General features: G+C 43.6%; 1 protein-coding gene across 1 annotated transcript in view; it reads right to left on the reverse strand.

Annotated features, from left to right (window-relative positions):
• The window catches only part of sema4f (sema domain, immunoglobulin domain (Ig), transmembrane domain (TM) and short cytoplasmic domain, (semaphorin) 4F), a 103,849-nt gene that overhangs the window by 44,103 nt on the left and 42,702 nt on the right, over positions 1 to 17,044 (reverse strand). The window contains exons 6-7 of the mRNA XM_048603712.1: positions 9,086 to 9,231; positions 4,624 to 4,805 (exon numbers count right to left, since the gene is read on the reverse strand). Of these exons, the coding sequence (XP_048459669.1) occupies positions 4,624 to 4,805; positions 9,086 to 9,231 (328 nt within the window). The remainder of the gene's footprint in view (positions 1 to 4,623; positions 4,806 to 9,085; positions 9,232 to 17,044) is intronic.

Genomic DNA, 17,044 nt, shown 5'->3' on the forward strand with positions numbered 1-17,044 from the left:
GCTTCTTGCCAACATATTCATCTTGGAAACCTCTGGATGACCCTGGTGGAGTTTGGCCAGTATCTGGCAGCGAACTTTACTCGGGACAATCACCCTTGCTCCCCACAGTAATATGCCATCCCCGACTGTGATCTGGTCTTGCCGGGTGCAAAAAGGTTTCAATCCGGGTTGCGATGACCCTTCTGCTTCTCCAATTAACACCAGTTGTTTCAGTTTCTTTTTGTGTCCTAAAGAACTTTGTAGCCACTTGGCCAGGGCTCGGCTTTGTTGAGGGGTTCTGCTGTGGGTTGGCCTGGGGTCCCTCGGCTCAGGACATGCCCTGCGTGAGGCTCTGCAATTGCCTACACTCACGTGGTGTTCCCCAAGCTCAGTTGGGCAGGTGAGGGAGCCCACTTCCATTGGGATGCCCATGCTCCACTAGCTGCATTTTCCAATGATGAAGCCAGCTGCACTGCCTGTTTGAAGTTCAGTTGGGCTTCAGCTAGTAGGTGCTTCTGCATGGTTACATCATTAAACCCACATACCAAACGGTCTCTTAGCATCTCATTCAAGGTTAATCCAAAATTACTTACCTCTGCCAGTCATCATAACCTCATTAAAAATCCTGATACATATTCTCTTGGTTCTCTAACAGCTGAATAAAACCGATAGTGTCTCAGGATTAGAGGAGGTTTGGGGTCGTAATATTCCTTAACCAATGCTGTCAACTCTTGGAAGGTTTCAGTATGTGGTGCCTCTGGGAAAGTTAAGCCCCTTGTAACCGAAAATGCTGTGGGTCCGCATGCAGTCAGGAGAATTACTCGTTACTTTTACCATCTGTTCCAATGTCATTTGCCCAGAAAAAAGTATCACATTCTTTCCAAATACTGGGCCCAGTCTTCGACAGCAGGGTCAAATGAGTCAAGCTTCCCAAATAAAGACATGACACCAGAAATGCTTACCCCAACTCCAAGATGACTGTTGTAAGCGAATGTTCTTCAGGCATGTTCTGTTTTCTCCCGTCGCCACTGAAATAACTGCACAGAGGCCTGTATCCCATCACCAAAGTCACCCTTTATTTACTTGTGCGCAGTACACTGGCTGTGGTCAGCCAGCTCAGGGTCAGTCTTCAACTGAGGAGATTCTCATCTCCTGGTTATATTAGTCAGCTAGGGCTTTCCTGATCGGTGTTGTTAACCTGGGCCAATCAAGAGTCTCGTGGTTAACAAGGTCCACCTAGTCCCAATCATGACACCCACCATGGTAAAACCGGAAATTAAGAGTCTAATGATGACTATGAAAACATTGTCGGTTGCCAGGAAAAACCCATCTGGTTCACTACGTCCTTTAAGGAAGCAAACTGCCATCCTTACCTCGTCTGACCAACATGTAGCAAGTTAATAAAGCATTTGCTTCTATCCTTTCAGGCAGTACATTTCAGATGACAACAATTCACCTACTGGGAGAGACAAAGTGGTTTATTTTGAGGATCATTAAAAATGACCCAAATCCGGGATGGGTGAAGTGCATGGGTTGGCGTGAAGTGCACGAAGGTAGGTGAGACATGAATTGGCAGTAGGTAGACAGGCTGAGGCAGATGGGAGAAGTGAGGGCTGGAGAGTCTCATATTGAAACAAAAATGGGGACGAATGCGCTGAATGCAAATTACGGTTTCTGAAGCATGTTTTCCCATAATAGGCGTGCCAAGTCAGAAAATTTCCCACTTCTCTCCTTGAACATGAAAATCCAAGCCAATTTCTCTTTATTTGATCTCATACTTTTGAAGGAGAGAGAAGAGATCACTTTGGGATGGACTGAGTTGAAGAAATGCATGTGGTGAGGTGTTGTGAACTTAGTGTTGATGATTCGATGTCTACAGAGTCAGTTTGGGTTGAGGTCCGGAACAAGAAAGGAGCAGTCACTTTGTTGGGGGTTTTTTACAGACCCCCTAATAGTTGCAGAGAAGTAGAGGAGCAGATTGGGAGGCAGATACTGGAAAGGTGCAGAAGTCACAGGGTTGTAGTCATGGGTGACTTCAACTTTCCAAATATTCATTGGAAACTTTTTAGTTGGAATAGTTTAGATGGAGCGGATTTTGTCCAGTGCGTTCAGGAAGGATTCCTGACACAGTATGTAGATAGACCAACACGAGGAGAGGCCACTTTGGATTTGGTGCTTGGCAATGAACCAGGCCAAGTGTTAGACCTGTTGGTAGGAGAGCATTTTGGTGGTAGCAATCATAACTCTGTTACTTATACAATAGTCATGGAAAGGATTGGTACATACAGCAGGGGAAGGTTTATAATTGGGGGAAGGGTAATTACAATTCTGTTAGGCAAGAACTAGGTAACATAAAATGGGAACAGATGCTGTCAGGGACGAGCATGATAGAAATGTGGAGATTGTTTAAGGAATGCATACTATGTGTGCTCGATATGTTTGTCCCCAGTAGGCAGGGAAGATGCAGTCGAGTGAGGGAGACTTGGTTCTCAAGAGAGGTCAAACGATTGGTTAAGAGGAAGAAGGATGCTTATAAAAGGTTTAGGAAAAGAGGATCAGAAAAGGTTCTAGAGGGATACAAGTTAACCAGGAAGGAGCTGAAGAAAGGGCTTAGGAGAGCTATAAGGGGGCATGAGAAAACCTTGGCAGATAGGATCAAGGAAAACTCCAAGGCTTTTTACACATACGTGAGGAATAAGAGAATGACCAGAGAAAGGGTAGGGCCGATCAAGGATTGTAAAGGGAATTTGTGCACGGAGCCTAAAGAGATAGGAGAGGTCCTTAACGAATACTTTTCTTCAGTATTCACAACTGAGAGAGACCTAGTTGTAGAGGAGGACAGTGTAAAACAGGCTGGTAGGCGAGAGGAGGTCGATGTTAGTAAGGAAGATGTACTAGGAATTTTGAGGAAGTTGAAGATAGATAAGTCCCCCGGGCCTAATGGGATTTATCCAAGGGTTCTATGGGAAGTGAGGGAAGAGATTGCAGGGCCTTTGGCGATGATCTTTTTGTTCTCACTGTCCATGGATATAGTGCCGGCTGATTGGAGAGAGGCAAACATCATTCCCTTGTTCAAAAAAGGGAATAGGGATAACCCCAGAAATTACAGGCCAGTTAGTCTTACGTCAGTGGTGGGCAAATTATTGGAAGGGGCTCTGACAGATAGGATTTATGATCACTTGGAAAGGCACAGTTTGATTCGTGATAGTCAGCATGGATTTGTGAGGGGTAGATCATGCCTCACAAACCTTATTTCATTCTTTGAAGAGGTGACTAAACATTTGGATGAAGGTAGAGCAGTGGATGTGGTATACATGGATTTAAGTAAGGCGTTTGATAAGGTTCCCCATGGTAGGTTCGTGCAGAAGATAAGGAGGCATGGGATAGGGGGAAATGTGGCAGATTGGATTCAGAATTGGCTGACCCTTAGAAGACAAAGGGTGGTAGTGGACGGAAAATATTCAACATGGTGGTCAGTTAGGAGTGGTGTACCACAAGGATCTGTTCTGGGTCCTCAACTATTTGTGACTTTTGTAAATGATTTGGATGAAGGAGTGGAAAGGTGGATTAGCAAGTTCACGGACGATACGAAGGTGGGTCGTGTTGTGGACAGGGCGGAGGACTGTTCTCGATTACAAAGGGACATTGATAGGAGGCACAGCTGGTCTGAGAAGTGGCAGATGGAGGTTAACCCTGAAAAGTGTGAGGTGATTCATTTTGGAAGGACACACTTGATAGCAGAATACAGGATTAACGGAAAGATTCTTGGCAGTGTGGAGGAGCGGAGGGATCGTGGGGTTCATGTCCACAGTTCCCTGAAAGCTGCCACCCAGGTGGATAGAGTTGTTAAGAAGGTGTATGGTGTGTTAGCTTTCATTAATAGAGGGATTGAGTTCAAGAGCCGTGAAGTTATGCTCCAGCTATACAAAAGCCTTGTGTCCAGTTCTGGTCGCCTCATTACAGGAAAGATGTGGAAGCGTTGGAAAAGGTGCATAGGAGATTTACCAGGATGTTGCCTGGAATGGAGGGAAGGTCTTACAAGGAAAGGTTGAGAGAGCTAGGGCTTTTCTCTTTAGAACAACAAAGGATGAGAGGTGACTTGATAGAGGTGTACAAAATGATCAGAGGTATAGATAGAATAGACAGCCAGAGACTTTTTCCTAGGGTGGAGGTAGCTATTACGAGGGGGCATACTTTTAAAGTGAGTGGAGGTAGATATAGGGGAGACGTCAGAGGTAGGTTCTTTACTCAGAGAGTGGTCGGGGCGTGGAAAGCATTGCCGGAGAGCGTAGTGGAGTCGGCCTCATTAGGGACATTTAAGCGGCTATTAGATAGGCATATGGAAGATAGTATAAGGTAGGGGTGGAGGTTAGATAGACCTTAGGTTTAGGGTAAAAGTTCGGCAGAACATCGTGGGCCGGCCTGTACTGTGCTGTGCTGTTCTATGTTCTATGTTCATCCAAGGTAGGACTGTCCACCGAATTCACTATTTAGATTCACAGTGAACTACCTATATATTCGTATGGCAGCAGAGGCCAGTACCTTTGTGACAGCAGAAAATTGGTACAGCTAAAGGAGTAAACCATCTGCAAATTAAATATGGAAAACAGAAGTGTACTGTTCTATCCAAAATAGCTCACTTACCACCTTGTGGAAAAGACTCCATAGAAGACAGTGGATTTTGTGTCACTCTTGTCAGACTGAAGAGTAAAAACATCATGAATCTTATCAAAAAACATCTCATTGTTTTCATCAGAACACACCAAACGGGCTTTGAGAAAGGAGGTCCATCTTTTCTGGAGTGTTTTTTGACCACCGATGTCTCCCTGAGTAGAGGAATACCTATTAAGATGCTTTGCAATACAAGGATAGCACACCAGGCATGTTATTACATATAGAAAGAGAAATACAGAAACTACAAACAGGAGTAGGCCATTCAGCCCTTCAAGCCTGATCCACCATTCATCACTGATACTCTAACTTAATACTATATTCCTGCTTTCTCTCCAAACCACCAATGTATCCAATACTACCAGGGCTATTTCCTTTAGTGCTCTGGATTATCAGGCTCTGTTAACTTGACAGCCTTTAACATTATTAAATTTCCTACTGCGATATTACTGCTTGACTGTTAATCCAGAGACCCAGATAACGTTCTGGGGACCCGGGTTCGAATCTTGCCATGGCAGATGGTGGAATTTGAATTCAATAAAATATTTGGAATTAAGAATCTAACAATGACCGTGAATCCATTGTCAATTGTCAGAAAAAAAAAACACGTCTGGTTCGCTAATGTCCTTTGGGGAAGGAAACTGCCATCCTTACCTGGTCTGGCCTAGATGTGACTCCAGACCCACAGCAATGTGGTTGACTCTTAACTGGGCAATTAGGAATGAACAATAAATGCTACCTAGCCAGCGACGCCCTTGTCCCATGAAGGAATAAAGGATGTCCACAATGACTCGCACCAATTTTTTTGGTGGGTGATAGAAAGCACCTCATATCTGAATGCATCACAGCTCGGTATGGCAACTGCTCTGTCCAAGACCGCAAGAAACTACAGAGAGTTATGAACGCAGCCCAGTCCATCCCATAAACCAGCCTTCCATTCACAGACTCCATCTATACTTCCTGCTGCCTTGGGAAGGCAGCCAACATAATGAAAGACCCCTCCCGCCCCATTATACGCTCTTCCACCCTCTTCCATTGGGCAGAAGGTACGGAAGTTTGAAAACATGTACCAACAGATTTAAGAAGTCTCCTGACTAAACCGCCTGCAGGAACAGAAGCAGTTACCATCAACACAATGGTTTGCATTCAGATAGCCCAGCTCAGTTTTCGTCTGACTCTGAGCTGAAGCTCCTCAAACCACAGACAAAGAGAAATGAAAAACTCACTAGGCAAGAAGAGGGGTGAGAGAAAACTCACCGTGCACTGTTGTCACCTGTAACAAATGTGACAGAGACTGGTAAACCAGAGTGGGGCTCCTGAGCCACACCAGGCAACACCTAATAGTTAACTGTGTAAGTGAAATTCATCGTTGCAGAAAAAGACTGTCAAATACATGCTATTGGAAACCTTTGCGTTTACTCCTTAAAACTGAATATAGGGGCAGGTGAATAGAAATGAAAATCACTCGGTGACTTTTTTGCAATGCCTCAGAATTGTAGAGTAAGTTACATGGAGAAGACTCTTTCTTTTGTCAGTGACTGAAATTAGTGGTACATATGCTGGTGCTAAAATCCCCAAACAAATATTAGTGGCTTTACCTTACCCTTTCTTTCACTTCAGGTTCCACTTTCACTGTCAATCCAACCATATCCCACACATATTTCATATTATTTCCAGTTCCATTTATCTTAGTTGTAGGGTATGTTCAGCGTGGTTTTGCTCCAAGCCTACAGCCTCGCATGAGTTATGCAACAGGTTCACTCAGAAGTCAGTACTACTGATTTTCAGATGAAAACCATGTACCTGTTGTAAGATTCTGCACCTCGCTTCACAAAAACCTATCCTCCTGTATGTGGCAACAGTGGCCTTTGTTTCTTTCTTTGGAGAGGGCAATTTGGGGCTGGTTGGCTGGCGATGGCATAGTGGTACTGTCATTGGACTAGTAATCGGATGGCGGCTGATGGGCCGGGAGCGAATTGGGGCCAGCCATTGGGCCACAGCAGAGTGGGGACAGGCACCAGGCCAGGAGGGAGCGAAGTGAGCCCAGAGCGAAGATGGCTACTGGTTGGGAACCAGTGGAAGTCCTTATAGAAAGACTGTAATGTCTATCTTTTTAGCTTTATTTCTTATTTTCCTAATTTATACTATGTATATCTGTAATGTAGTGTAGCTTCTTGTCTTTATCTTCTCTATTTTTATTGTACCTAAGACTTGTACCTTCGTACTTTGTACCTAAGATGGCTCTGTGTGTTGGTGACATTGTACGTTTTTGTAATTTGAAAACACGTGGGAATAAACCTAATTCTAATTATAATCCAATGACCCATTAATGCTCAGTCTTAAATCCCATTACAGCAGATGGTGGGTTTTGAATTCAAAAGAAATCTGGAATTAAAGTCTAAAGATGATCAGAAGATTTTTTTTGGTTACTTCTGGTTCACCAATATCTCTCAAGGAAGGAAATCTGCCAGTGATAATTGGGTAACTTCATTTAAAGGCATGATAGTAGATAGGCAATGGCTAATATTTAAAGTATTATTGTATGCATTGCGACAGTTCCTTTCTCAAGCTAAAATACAGCAGGAAAAAAGGCCCAAACACGCCAACAAAAGAAATTATGGATATATTACATCCAAGCGGGGTCATTTAAAGTAGCTACAGATAGTAGCAAAACAGAGCATTCGAGCAATTCATTAAAGGAGCACCAAGAGATTGCACAGCAATTTAACAATTACTTTAATTTTGTCATTCTAAAAGTGTGTTTAAGCTGTTCTATCTTCTGCCTGATGGAAGAGGTTGGAAGAGATTATAACCAGGACGGGAGGGGTCTTTAATGACGTTTGCTGCCTTTCCGAGGCAGCGAGAAGTATAGATGGAGTCAATGGATGGAAGGTTGGCTTCCATGATGGACTGGGCTCTGTGCACCTATAGAAATGGGTAAAAGTCATTGTGGACATGCTGAATTTCCTTAGCCTCCTGTGGAAATAGAGGCAATGTTGTGCCTTCTTGACGGTCATGTTAATGTGGATGGTCCAGGACAGATGGTTGGTGATCGTCACTCCTAGGAACCTGACGCTCTCAACCATCTCCACCCCAGCTCCACTGATGTAGACAGGGACGTGCCCTCCTCCTTGCTTCCTGAAGTCAATGGTCAGCTCTTTAGTTTTGCTGACATTGAGGGAGAGAGTGTTATCTTTACACCATGCCACAAAGCATTCCATCTCTATCCTGCATTCTGTCTCATTATTGTTTGAGGTCCGTCCTACAACAATGGTATCATCAGTGAACAGCGAATGGAAATGAAAGCTCATAAATCCCTAGATTATAGATATTATTGAATCATAGAGTCATACAGCATGGAAACTAACCCTTCAGTCCAACTAGTCCCCACAGACCATGTTCCCAAAACAAACTCGTCCCACTTGCCTGTGTTTGGGCCATATCCCTCCAAACCCTAACCTTGATGCTGACCCTGTCCCTGACCCTAACCGTATTAATGTACTTAGCCAAAAATCTTTTAAATGTTGTAACTGAACCTGCATCCACCACTTCCTCTGCTAGTTCATTCCACATATGAACCATTTTGTGTGTTAGAAAGGTGGCCCTTATGTCTTTTTGAAGTCTTTCTCCTCTCACCTTAAGAATATGCCCTCTAGTTTTGAACTCCCCCACCCTAGGCAAAAGACCTTTGCTATTCACCTTAACTATGCCTCTCATGATTTTATAAACCTCTATAAGGTCACCCCTCAACCTCCTACGCTATAGTGAAAAAAGTCCCAGCCTATCTTTAAAATGCAAATCCTCCATTTCCGGCAACATTCTGGTATCTCCTTTCTGAACCCTCTCCATTTTAATAAGATCCTTCATATAGCAGGGCAACCAGAACTGTTCTACTTGCCCTACACACAGTACTCCAGAAGAGGCTTCACCAACGTCCTGTACAATCTCAACTGACGTCCCAACTCCTATACTCAAAAGGTCTGAGCAATGAAGGCAAGCGTGCTAAATGCCTTCTTAACCATCCTGTCTACATGAGAGGCAATTTTCAAAGAATTATGTACCTGAATCCCTAGGTCTCTCTGTTCTACACCACCACCCCAGGGCCCTATCCTTAATAGTATGTGTCTTGCCGTTGTTTGTTTTACCAAAATGCAACTCATTTGAATTTATCCAAATTAAACGCCACCCGCCACTCCTCAGCCCATTGACCCAATTGATCAAGATCCCTTTGTAATCTTAGGATAACCTTCTTCACTGTTGACGGTACCACTAATTTTGGTGTCACTTACTAACCACGCCTCCATTAGATTCCGCAGCACATTTTCTCCAGTGATATTGGAGGAACGGTAAGACCTGATATTAGTCTAGAAGCATTATCGATCTTGTCCTTTTCTCACATATCCCTTTTGGGGATGGAGGGGCAGGGAGTGCATACCTTGCAAACACGGGCCACTCTAGGAACGCGTACCACCTTGTAGTACTCAAATTCCCGGGCAGTCTCGCTGAAGAAGAAGTAGAGTTTGTCATCATCACTGGTACCATAATCCGCTCTGATGAATGTTGATCCCACAAACTCTGGGTCTGAGGAGAGAGATGAAGTTTGATCATGAACTGACAGTGTAAAGAACCACATACCTCTTCAACATTTACTGAGTGTACGTAGATAGTGAAGCAGAATGTCTCATGAATTTCCACAAGTCCAGAAGGTGATGCTTCACAACGGAAAGCAATATTTTAATAATAATGAAACCAGCTTCCACCCTTGCCTGAAGCAAGTTTGTCCCTCCTCTCCTGAAGTTACTACACACCTTTCCTCACTTCCAAAATGTGCAGACTACTGGATTTCTTTGTCTTAAACAATCACTGAAATAGCATGCAGGAAATCAAGCCCCACTATTCTCATCACAAAAATTAAGGGTTTTAAAAGTATGCAAAATTTCCAAATTAACCCATCTTCTTAGTGCCAAGTTGATAGACAGCATGAACAAAGTTTCTGTACTTTTAACAAGAATTACTATTTATAGGGGGAGGCAATGGCCTAGTAGTATCACTATACTATTAACCCAGAAACCCAGGTAATGAACTGGGGACCAGGTTCAAATCCCACTATGGCAGATGGTGGAATTTGAATGCAATAAAATTCTGGAATTAAGAGTCTATGACTATGACCATGAAATTGTTTACTATGATCGGTAAAACCCATCTGGTTCACCAATGTCCTTTAGGGAAGGGAACTGCCTGGTCTGGCCTTCATGTGACTCCAGACCCACAGCAATGTGGTTGTCTCTTAACTGCTCTCTGGGCAATTAGCGATGGGCAATAAATGCAGCCTAACAGATACACCCAAATCCCATTAATGAAAAAAAATTATCTGTTGTTACAGTCTAATCACTGGTAAACAATTATGAACCATTGGTACACAACTACTAAATAAAACTTCATTTCTCTTATAAACTCCTTCTCATACACATTCAGGGGAGAAAAAATGGTGTTATCTACGGAGGGAAATTTGGGAAAGCAATTCTGTAGTCTCTGTTCATAGGATCTACTGAGATGGTTCTTGTGCTGAACAATGCTTCTTGGTCTTCATTTTCCGGATGCTTCCACTGGTTTGCAAGAGGTACATGTTAGCTTATAAAAAAGTCTCCAATTTATTAATTAAAAGTCACAGCTTACAATAACTGCTGGAGGAAAGACATACAGCAATCATAGAGTCATACAGCATGGAAACTGACCCTTTGGTCCAACCAGTACATGTCGAACATTATCCCAAACTAAACGAGTCCCACCTGCCTGCTCCTGGCCCATATCCCTCCAAACCTTTGCCTATTCATGTACTTATCCAAATGTCTTTTAAAAGTTGTAATTGTAGCTGCATCCATGACTTGCTCAGGAAGCTCATTCCACATGCAAACCACCTCCTGTGTAAAAAGAATTTGCCTCTCATGTCTTCTTTAAATCTCTCTCCTCTCGCCTTAAAAATGTGCCCCCCAGTCTTGAAATCCCCCACCCTTGCGAAAAGACAAGTACCATTAACTCTATCTATATCTGTCATCATTTTACTAACTTCCTCTCAACCTCCAGTGAAAATAGTCCCAGTCTATCCAGCTTTTCTTTATAACTCAACCTTCCATACCAGGCAACATCCTGGTAAATCTCTTCTGAACCCTCTCCAGCTTGATAATATCCTTCCTGTAACTGGGCGACCAGAACTCGACACTGTATTCCAGAAGAGGCCTCACCAATGTCCTGTACAGCCTCAACATCCTTTTAAAACAGAGACAACACATTGTGGAGCTGGAGGAACATAGCAGGCCAGGCAGCATCAGAGGAACAGGAAAGCTGACGTCTTGAATTTCTGAAGAAGGGTCCCGACCAGAAACGTCAGCTTTCCTGCTCCTCTGATGCTGCTTGGCCTGCTGTGTTCCTCCAGCTCCGCACTGTGTTATCTCAGACTCCAGCATTGGCAGTTCTTATTATCACTGAATGGTTTTAAAACAGTTCTTTTCCCATTTAAGACCTCAATTAAAAATACAGCTAAATGAAAAGACACAGTTTTTACAATTCTTTTGTTCCAAGCTCACCAAGCTAAAACACCAAATTCCAACCATCACAATATAAACCATATCCATCCGGGCCTCAGCACATTGGTTGCTGAAAGTTTATTTGATACTTTATTTCATCCAAAAATTCTACTACTGTATTCAGACACACAACTAGTCCCATTCTCTCATCACCTCACGCTTAATGCTCTTGACCTAGTAATGCTTCAATTTTAAAGCACCACCTCCTGCCATTGCACAAAGAAAGGAAGTTGTTGCTGCTGCAATCATCTCTGTGCATCTGCTGCCTCCAGTTCACTGTCTCGCTCGCTGCCTCCCACTGGCACCCCTATTCTTTGCTGCCTGCTGTCTGCCACTCACCATCCCATTCTCCACCCCACTCACTGCTTCCCTTGCTGTCCAGCTTGTGGTCTGACTCAGGAAGGGGTACAGCAAGTGAGGAGATAAGTGAGGCAGCGACAGCTCGAGGCCTGGGAGGAAGACAGTGAGAAAGTTGACAAGAGGGACAGTGAGTGGAAGGTGAGAAGGATGGTGATCGAGGAGATACGGTGATGAAGGTTACTGTCCTTGACATCAAGGCTACACTTGCCTGAGTGTGACACCAAGAAGCAAGAACAAAATTGGAACTCAGTGGGTATCAGAGGAAAAATTCCTTGCTGATTGCAGTCATACCTGACCCATAGGAAGACGGTTGCAGTTGTTGGAGGTCAGTCACGTCAGTTTCAGGACACTTCTGAAAGTGTTCCTCAGGGTACTATCTTCACATGCTTCATCAATGACCTTCCCTCTATCATGAGGTCAGAAATGGAGACGTTTGCTGGTGTTCACCACCATTTGCAACTCCTCAGGTACTGAAACAGTTTACGTGCAAATGCTTGGGCTAACATTCGTGTCAAACATGTGCCAGGAAATGACCATCTCCAACAGAGTCAGAAGTTACACAACACCAGGTTGTAGTCCAACAGGTTTATCTGAAATCACAAGCCTTTGGAGCGTAGCCCCTTTGTGAGGTGAAGTCAGACAGAAGCACATAGACACAGAATTTATGGGCAAGAGAGAGATCAAGAGCAGAGGGATTAAAAGACCATACAAATGGTGTGAGTGGAGTGCCGAATAATAACTCCCTGCAGGTGATCCAAAGTGTTAGATGGTGTAAGGAAGGTGTCAACAGCTGAATAACAAGTGAAGGGATGACCTATAATCCAATTAAATGAGGCAGAGAGATAACTACAAAAAATTAAAAATAAAGTGGTGCTAGAGACAAACCAAATGACTGGAATAACACGATAGGTCACATGCCGAGGTACTGACCAAAGTAACAAGTAATCCAAAACTATACAAACTAGTCGCATGCTGAGGGAGTCACCAAAGTCATAAGTAATCCACCAAATTTGTCACCATCACCTAGATAATTTGTTATGATCCTTAAACCTTAATTAGTTTGTACAGTTTTGGATTATTTGTTACTTTGGTTAGACCCTCGGCATGTGACTCTTGTACCTATCATGTTATTCCAGTCACTTTAATTCTGCAAATCTGCAAGACCCAATCAGGGAGCCCTGGCTGACATAAAAAGGCTGAGTGTCAGAGATACTGACACTCTGGTGTCTGAATCAGTATAATGCAGTACTATAGTCAAGGACTGTTCATGTCTAAATAAACAGTGACTTGGTAATGGGATACCAGCCTCTGCAGAGTTATTTCATCCAGCATCTGCAGTATTTTACATAGAAACATAGTAGGATAGGAGCAGGAGGAGGCCATTCAGCCCTTCAAACCTGCTCCGCCATTCTTCACGATCATGGCTATTCGTCCAATTCAATAGCCTAATCCTGCTTTCTCCCATAACCTTTGATTCCATTCATTCCAAGTGCTATATCTAGTCACTTCTTGAATATATTTGATGTTATGGCATCAACTACTTCCTGTGGTAATGAGTTCCACAGGCTCACCACTCTTTGGGTGAAGAAATGTCTCCTGATCTCCGTCCTAAATCGTTTACCCCAAATCCTCAGACTGTGACCCCTGGTTCTGGACACACCCACCATCAGGAACATCCTCCCTGCATCTACCCTGTCCAGTCCTGTTAGAATTTTATACATCTCTATGAGATCCCCCTCCCCTCATACGTCTGAACTCCAGTGAAAACAATCCCAACCTAGTCAGGTCATACTCCCTAGAATCTTGCATGTTTCAATAAGGTCATCCGTTATTCTTCGAAACTCCAAGCTCAAACTATTCATCTCTCATCATAAGGCTATTTCTCTATCCCCAGAAACAACCTACTGAACATTCTCTAAACTGTCTCCAATCCCAGTATACCTTGCCTTAGATAAGATGACCAAAACTTTGCATTGTATTTCAGGCAAGACCTCCCCATTTTTATACTCCATTTCCTGCAACAGCTCATTTGCCTTCCCTACTACTTGCTGAACTTGATGCTAGTCTTTGTGATTCACACAAGGGGACAACAAATCCCACTGCTCTGCAGCTTTCTGCAGTCTTAAATAATATTTAGCTCCTCTTCTTCCTGTCAAAGTACATAACCTCACATTTTGCCACATTATATTGCATCCTGCTAAATTGCTGCCCACTTGTTTAACATGTCTAGATCACAGGACAGAATTTCTACAGTGCAGAGAACGGCCATTTAGCCCATCAAGACTGCACCAATCCTGTGAAGGGCATCCCACACAGAGACAGACACACCCTTGCGCTATCCACCTAACCCCACATTTACCATGGCTAATCCACCTAGCCTGAATATCCCAAATCACTGGAGACAGTTTACCATTATCAATCCACCTAACCTGCACATCTTTGGACTGTGGGACGAAACTACAGCACCCAGTGGAAACCCACACAGACATAGGGAGAATGTGCAAACTCCACAGAGTCACTCAAGGCTGGAAACGAACATGGGTCTCAGGCACTGTGAGGCAGCAATTCTAAGCACTGACCCACCATGTCACCCCATCATCCATCTTTAGACTTCAAGTCAACCTTTCCTTCCCACCTCGTTTGAAATGTGCCTAGAAAAATTGCAGTACTATGAGTGATATGGTGAGGTGTTACTATAGTGTCAATGTCATTGGGGTGGGTAACCCATAGCCTCAGGTTAATGTTGTGGGGACATGGATTTGAATCTGACTTTGGTAGCTTGGCTGGGTCTTTAAGTATATTCAAGGCTGAGACAGACTAAGGGAATCGAGGCAGCAGAGTGGATTTGAGGATTATCAAACCAGCCATGAATGATGGAGCAAATGTGGTGAGCTGACTGGCGTACTTCTGCTCCTAGGTCTTAAGGTTTTGTGACCTTTATTGTGGAGCAATGAGATCAAACAAACTCAAAGAGCTATTCTCTTGCTATTTTAGACCAGAGTTGCTTTGACACAATGGAGACTCTCCAGCCTGTCTGTTCTTATCAGATGCAATGAAAATACGATATCAGTAAACCAAGAAATGGGTACACCAGAAAGTAATGCTTCAACTTACCTCAAGTCAGTTGACAGAAGTATGCACAAGAATGTCTTAATGTGAAATACAATTTTAAGAACATATTATATACAGTAAAAGCTCTCCTTCATCAAAGATGGTATAGGATTTTTTAAATGTGATTTGATTTAATATCTCATCTAAAAGACGGACCCTGTCAGAAGTGCGGTGTTTCGTCAGTACTACACTCTAGTGTTCCTACCAACTCGAAGAGCAAGGGCAACGCGCACATGGGGAGGTGATGGCCTAGTGGTATTATCGCTGGACTGTTAATCCAGAGACTCAGATCATGTTCTGGGGACCTGGGTTTGAATCCTGCCATGACACATGGGGGAATTTGAATTCAATAAATATCTGGAATTAAGAATCTAATGACGACTGTGAATCCATTGTCGATTGTTGGGGAAAAACCCATCTGGATCACTAATGTCCTTTTGGGAAGGAAACTGCCATCCTTACCTGATCTGGCCTACATGTGACTCCAGATCCACCACTATGTGGTTGGCTCTTAACTGCCCTCTTGGCAATTAGGGATGGGCAATAAATGCTGCCTAGCCAGTGACGCCTTCATCCCGTGAATGAATAAAGGAAAAAATAAATAAAAATGGGGACACCGCCGCTTATTTTCAAGTTCCCTTCAAAGTCAACCACCACCCGAACTTGGAAATATATTGCTGTTCCTTCACTGTCACTGGATCAATATTCTTAAACTCTCCCCTGACAGCACTGTGGGGGTACCTACATCCACTGTCGCAGTTCAAAGACTTACTTCATCGTCATCTCAAAGATAATAAGGGACGGGTAATAAATGCTGGCGTTGCCAAAGATGTCCACATGCCTTCAATGAGGATTTGAACTTTTAAACTTCCTGACGCAATGCTAGACAAGACAGTCTGAATAACGGTCAGTGGGTAAGAGTTCCTCAAACATGGTAACTCCTTTCACAATGGTACAGTTAATGGGTTTCATAACTTGTAACTATATTTTGAAACACTGGATAAAATATAAAATACTATTTATATACAACGGTCACCTCATTTTTGCTAGACCTGGTTCTTAACTTCATAATGGCAGGACAATACTGGAGTAACATCCAAGACAGCTATTTTCATGAAGTCAATGATGTCAATGTCACTTTCTTCTATAAGGTCAGAAATCACACAACACCAGGTTATAGTCCAACAGGTTTATATGAAATCACAAGCTTTGGGAGTGTTGCCCCTTCACCTGATAAAGGGGCTACACTCCGAGAGCTTGTGATTTTAAATAAACCTGTTGGCCTATAACCTGGTGTCATGTGACTTCTGACTTTGTTCACCCCAGTCCAACATCAGCACCTCCACCTCATTCATGACTTTTTTGTGATGTAAGGATTTCTTACTTGATGCCTTTTCTCCAATCCTGAATGCATTAACTCATGATAGAATACAAGTATGAAGCTGACAGAATTTTCTGGGAGTCATACTCAAGCATTCATTCCTAGGTGAACCAAGGAAATTCAAATCTCAGGTATTTGACTGTAGGAGGCACCACCACATATCCAAACCAAAATCCAGGTGTATGTATTCCGCAGTAGAGTCATGAATTCTGTTGAATTCTGCCATTCCTAATCTAAAGGAAGCTCCACTGCTATCCATTAGAGATTAGCTATTGCACAATTGACCTGGTATCAGTCCTGGATCTTGTTCCATTTTTGATTTGATTTGATTTGATTTATTTATTGTCACTTGTATTTTGTTACAAAATCCAGTGAAGTGTTGTAAAGTGACGTCACCTCGAAACATAGAAAAATAAGCCAAAACATAGAATATAAAGGCAGAGAAATAAAAAAAAGTGTTCAATTTGACGGTCTTTCTTGTCCCTGGTGGCCAGGCACAAGTTCCCTTGACCATTCCGCCCCGAAAGTCACCACACTTCGGCACTATCTCGCCTCCACCAAAACCTTTGCCACTGAGTCCTCACTGGACCTCACCAGTGCAAGCACCACCGATGCTGCTGGGTACCACACTGGGCCCAAACTCGTTTCTAACATCGCCATGAGTCCACTTCAGGGCCATCTTGCTGATCCAGCTGCTGCTACCAGTCTCATATTGGGCCCAAACTCACCTCCACCATCGCCTCCACCTCCACGAATCTGCACTGGATGCAGATGCTGGCAGTAAACCAAACTCATCTCCGCCATGAGTCCACCCTGGGTCAGCCTGCCAATGGCCACAAGTCCACCCTGGGTCAACCTGCCAATGGCCATAAGTCCACCCTGGGTCAACCTGCCAACCACCACAAGTCCACCCTGGGTCAACCTGCCAATGGCCACAAGCCCACCCTGGGTCAACCTG

The sequence above is a fragment of the Rhincodon typus genome, chromosome 1 (assembly GCF_021869965.1).
Source record: "Rhincodon typus isolate 14 chromosome 1, sRhiTyp1.1, whole genome shotgun sequence".
Lineage (NCBI taxonomy): Eukaryota > Metazoa > Chordata > Chondrichthyes > Orectolobiformes > Rhincodontidae > Rhincodon > Rhincodon typus.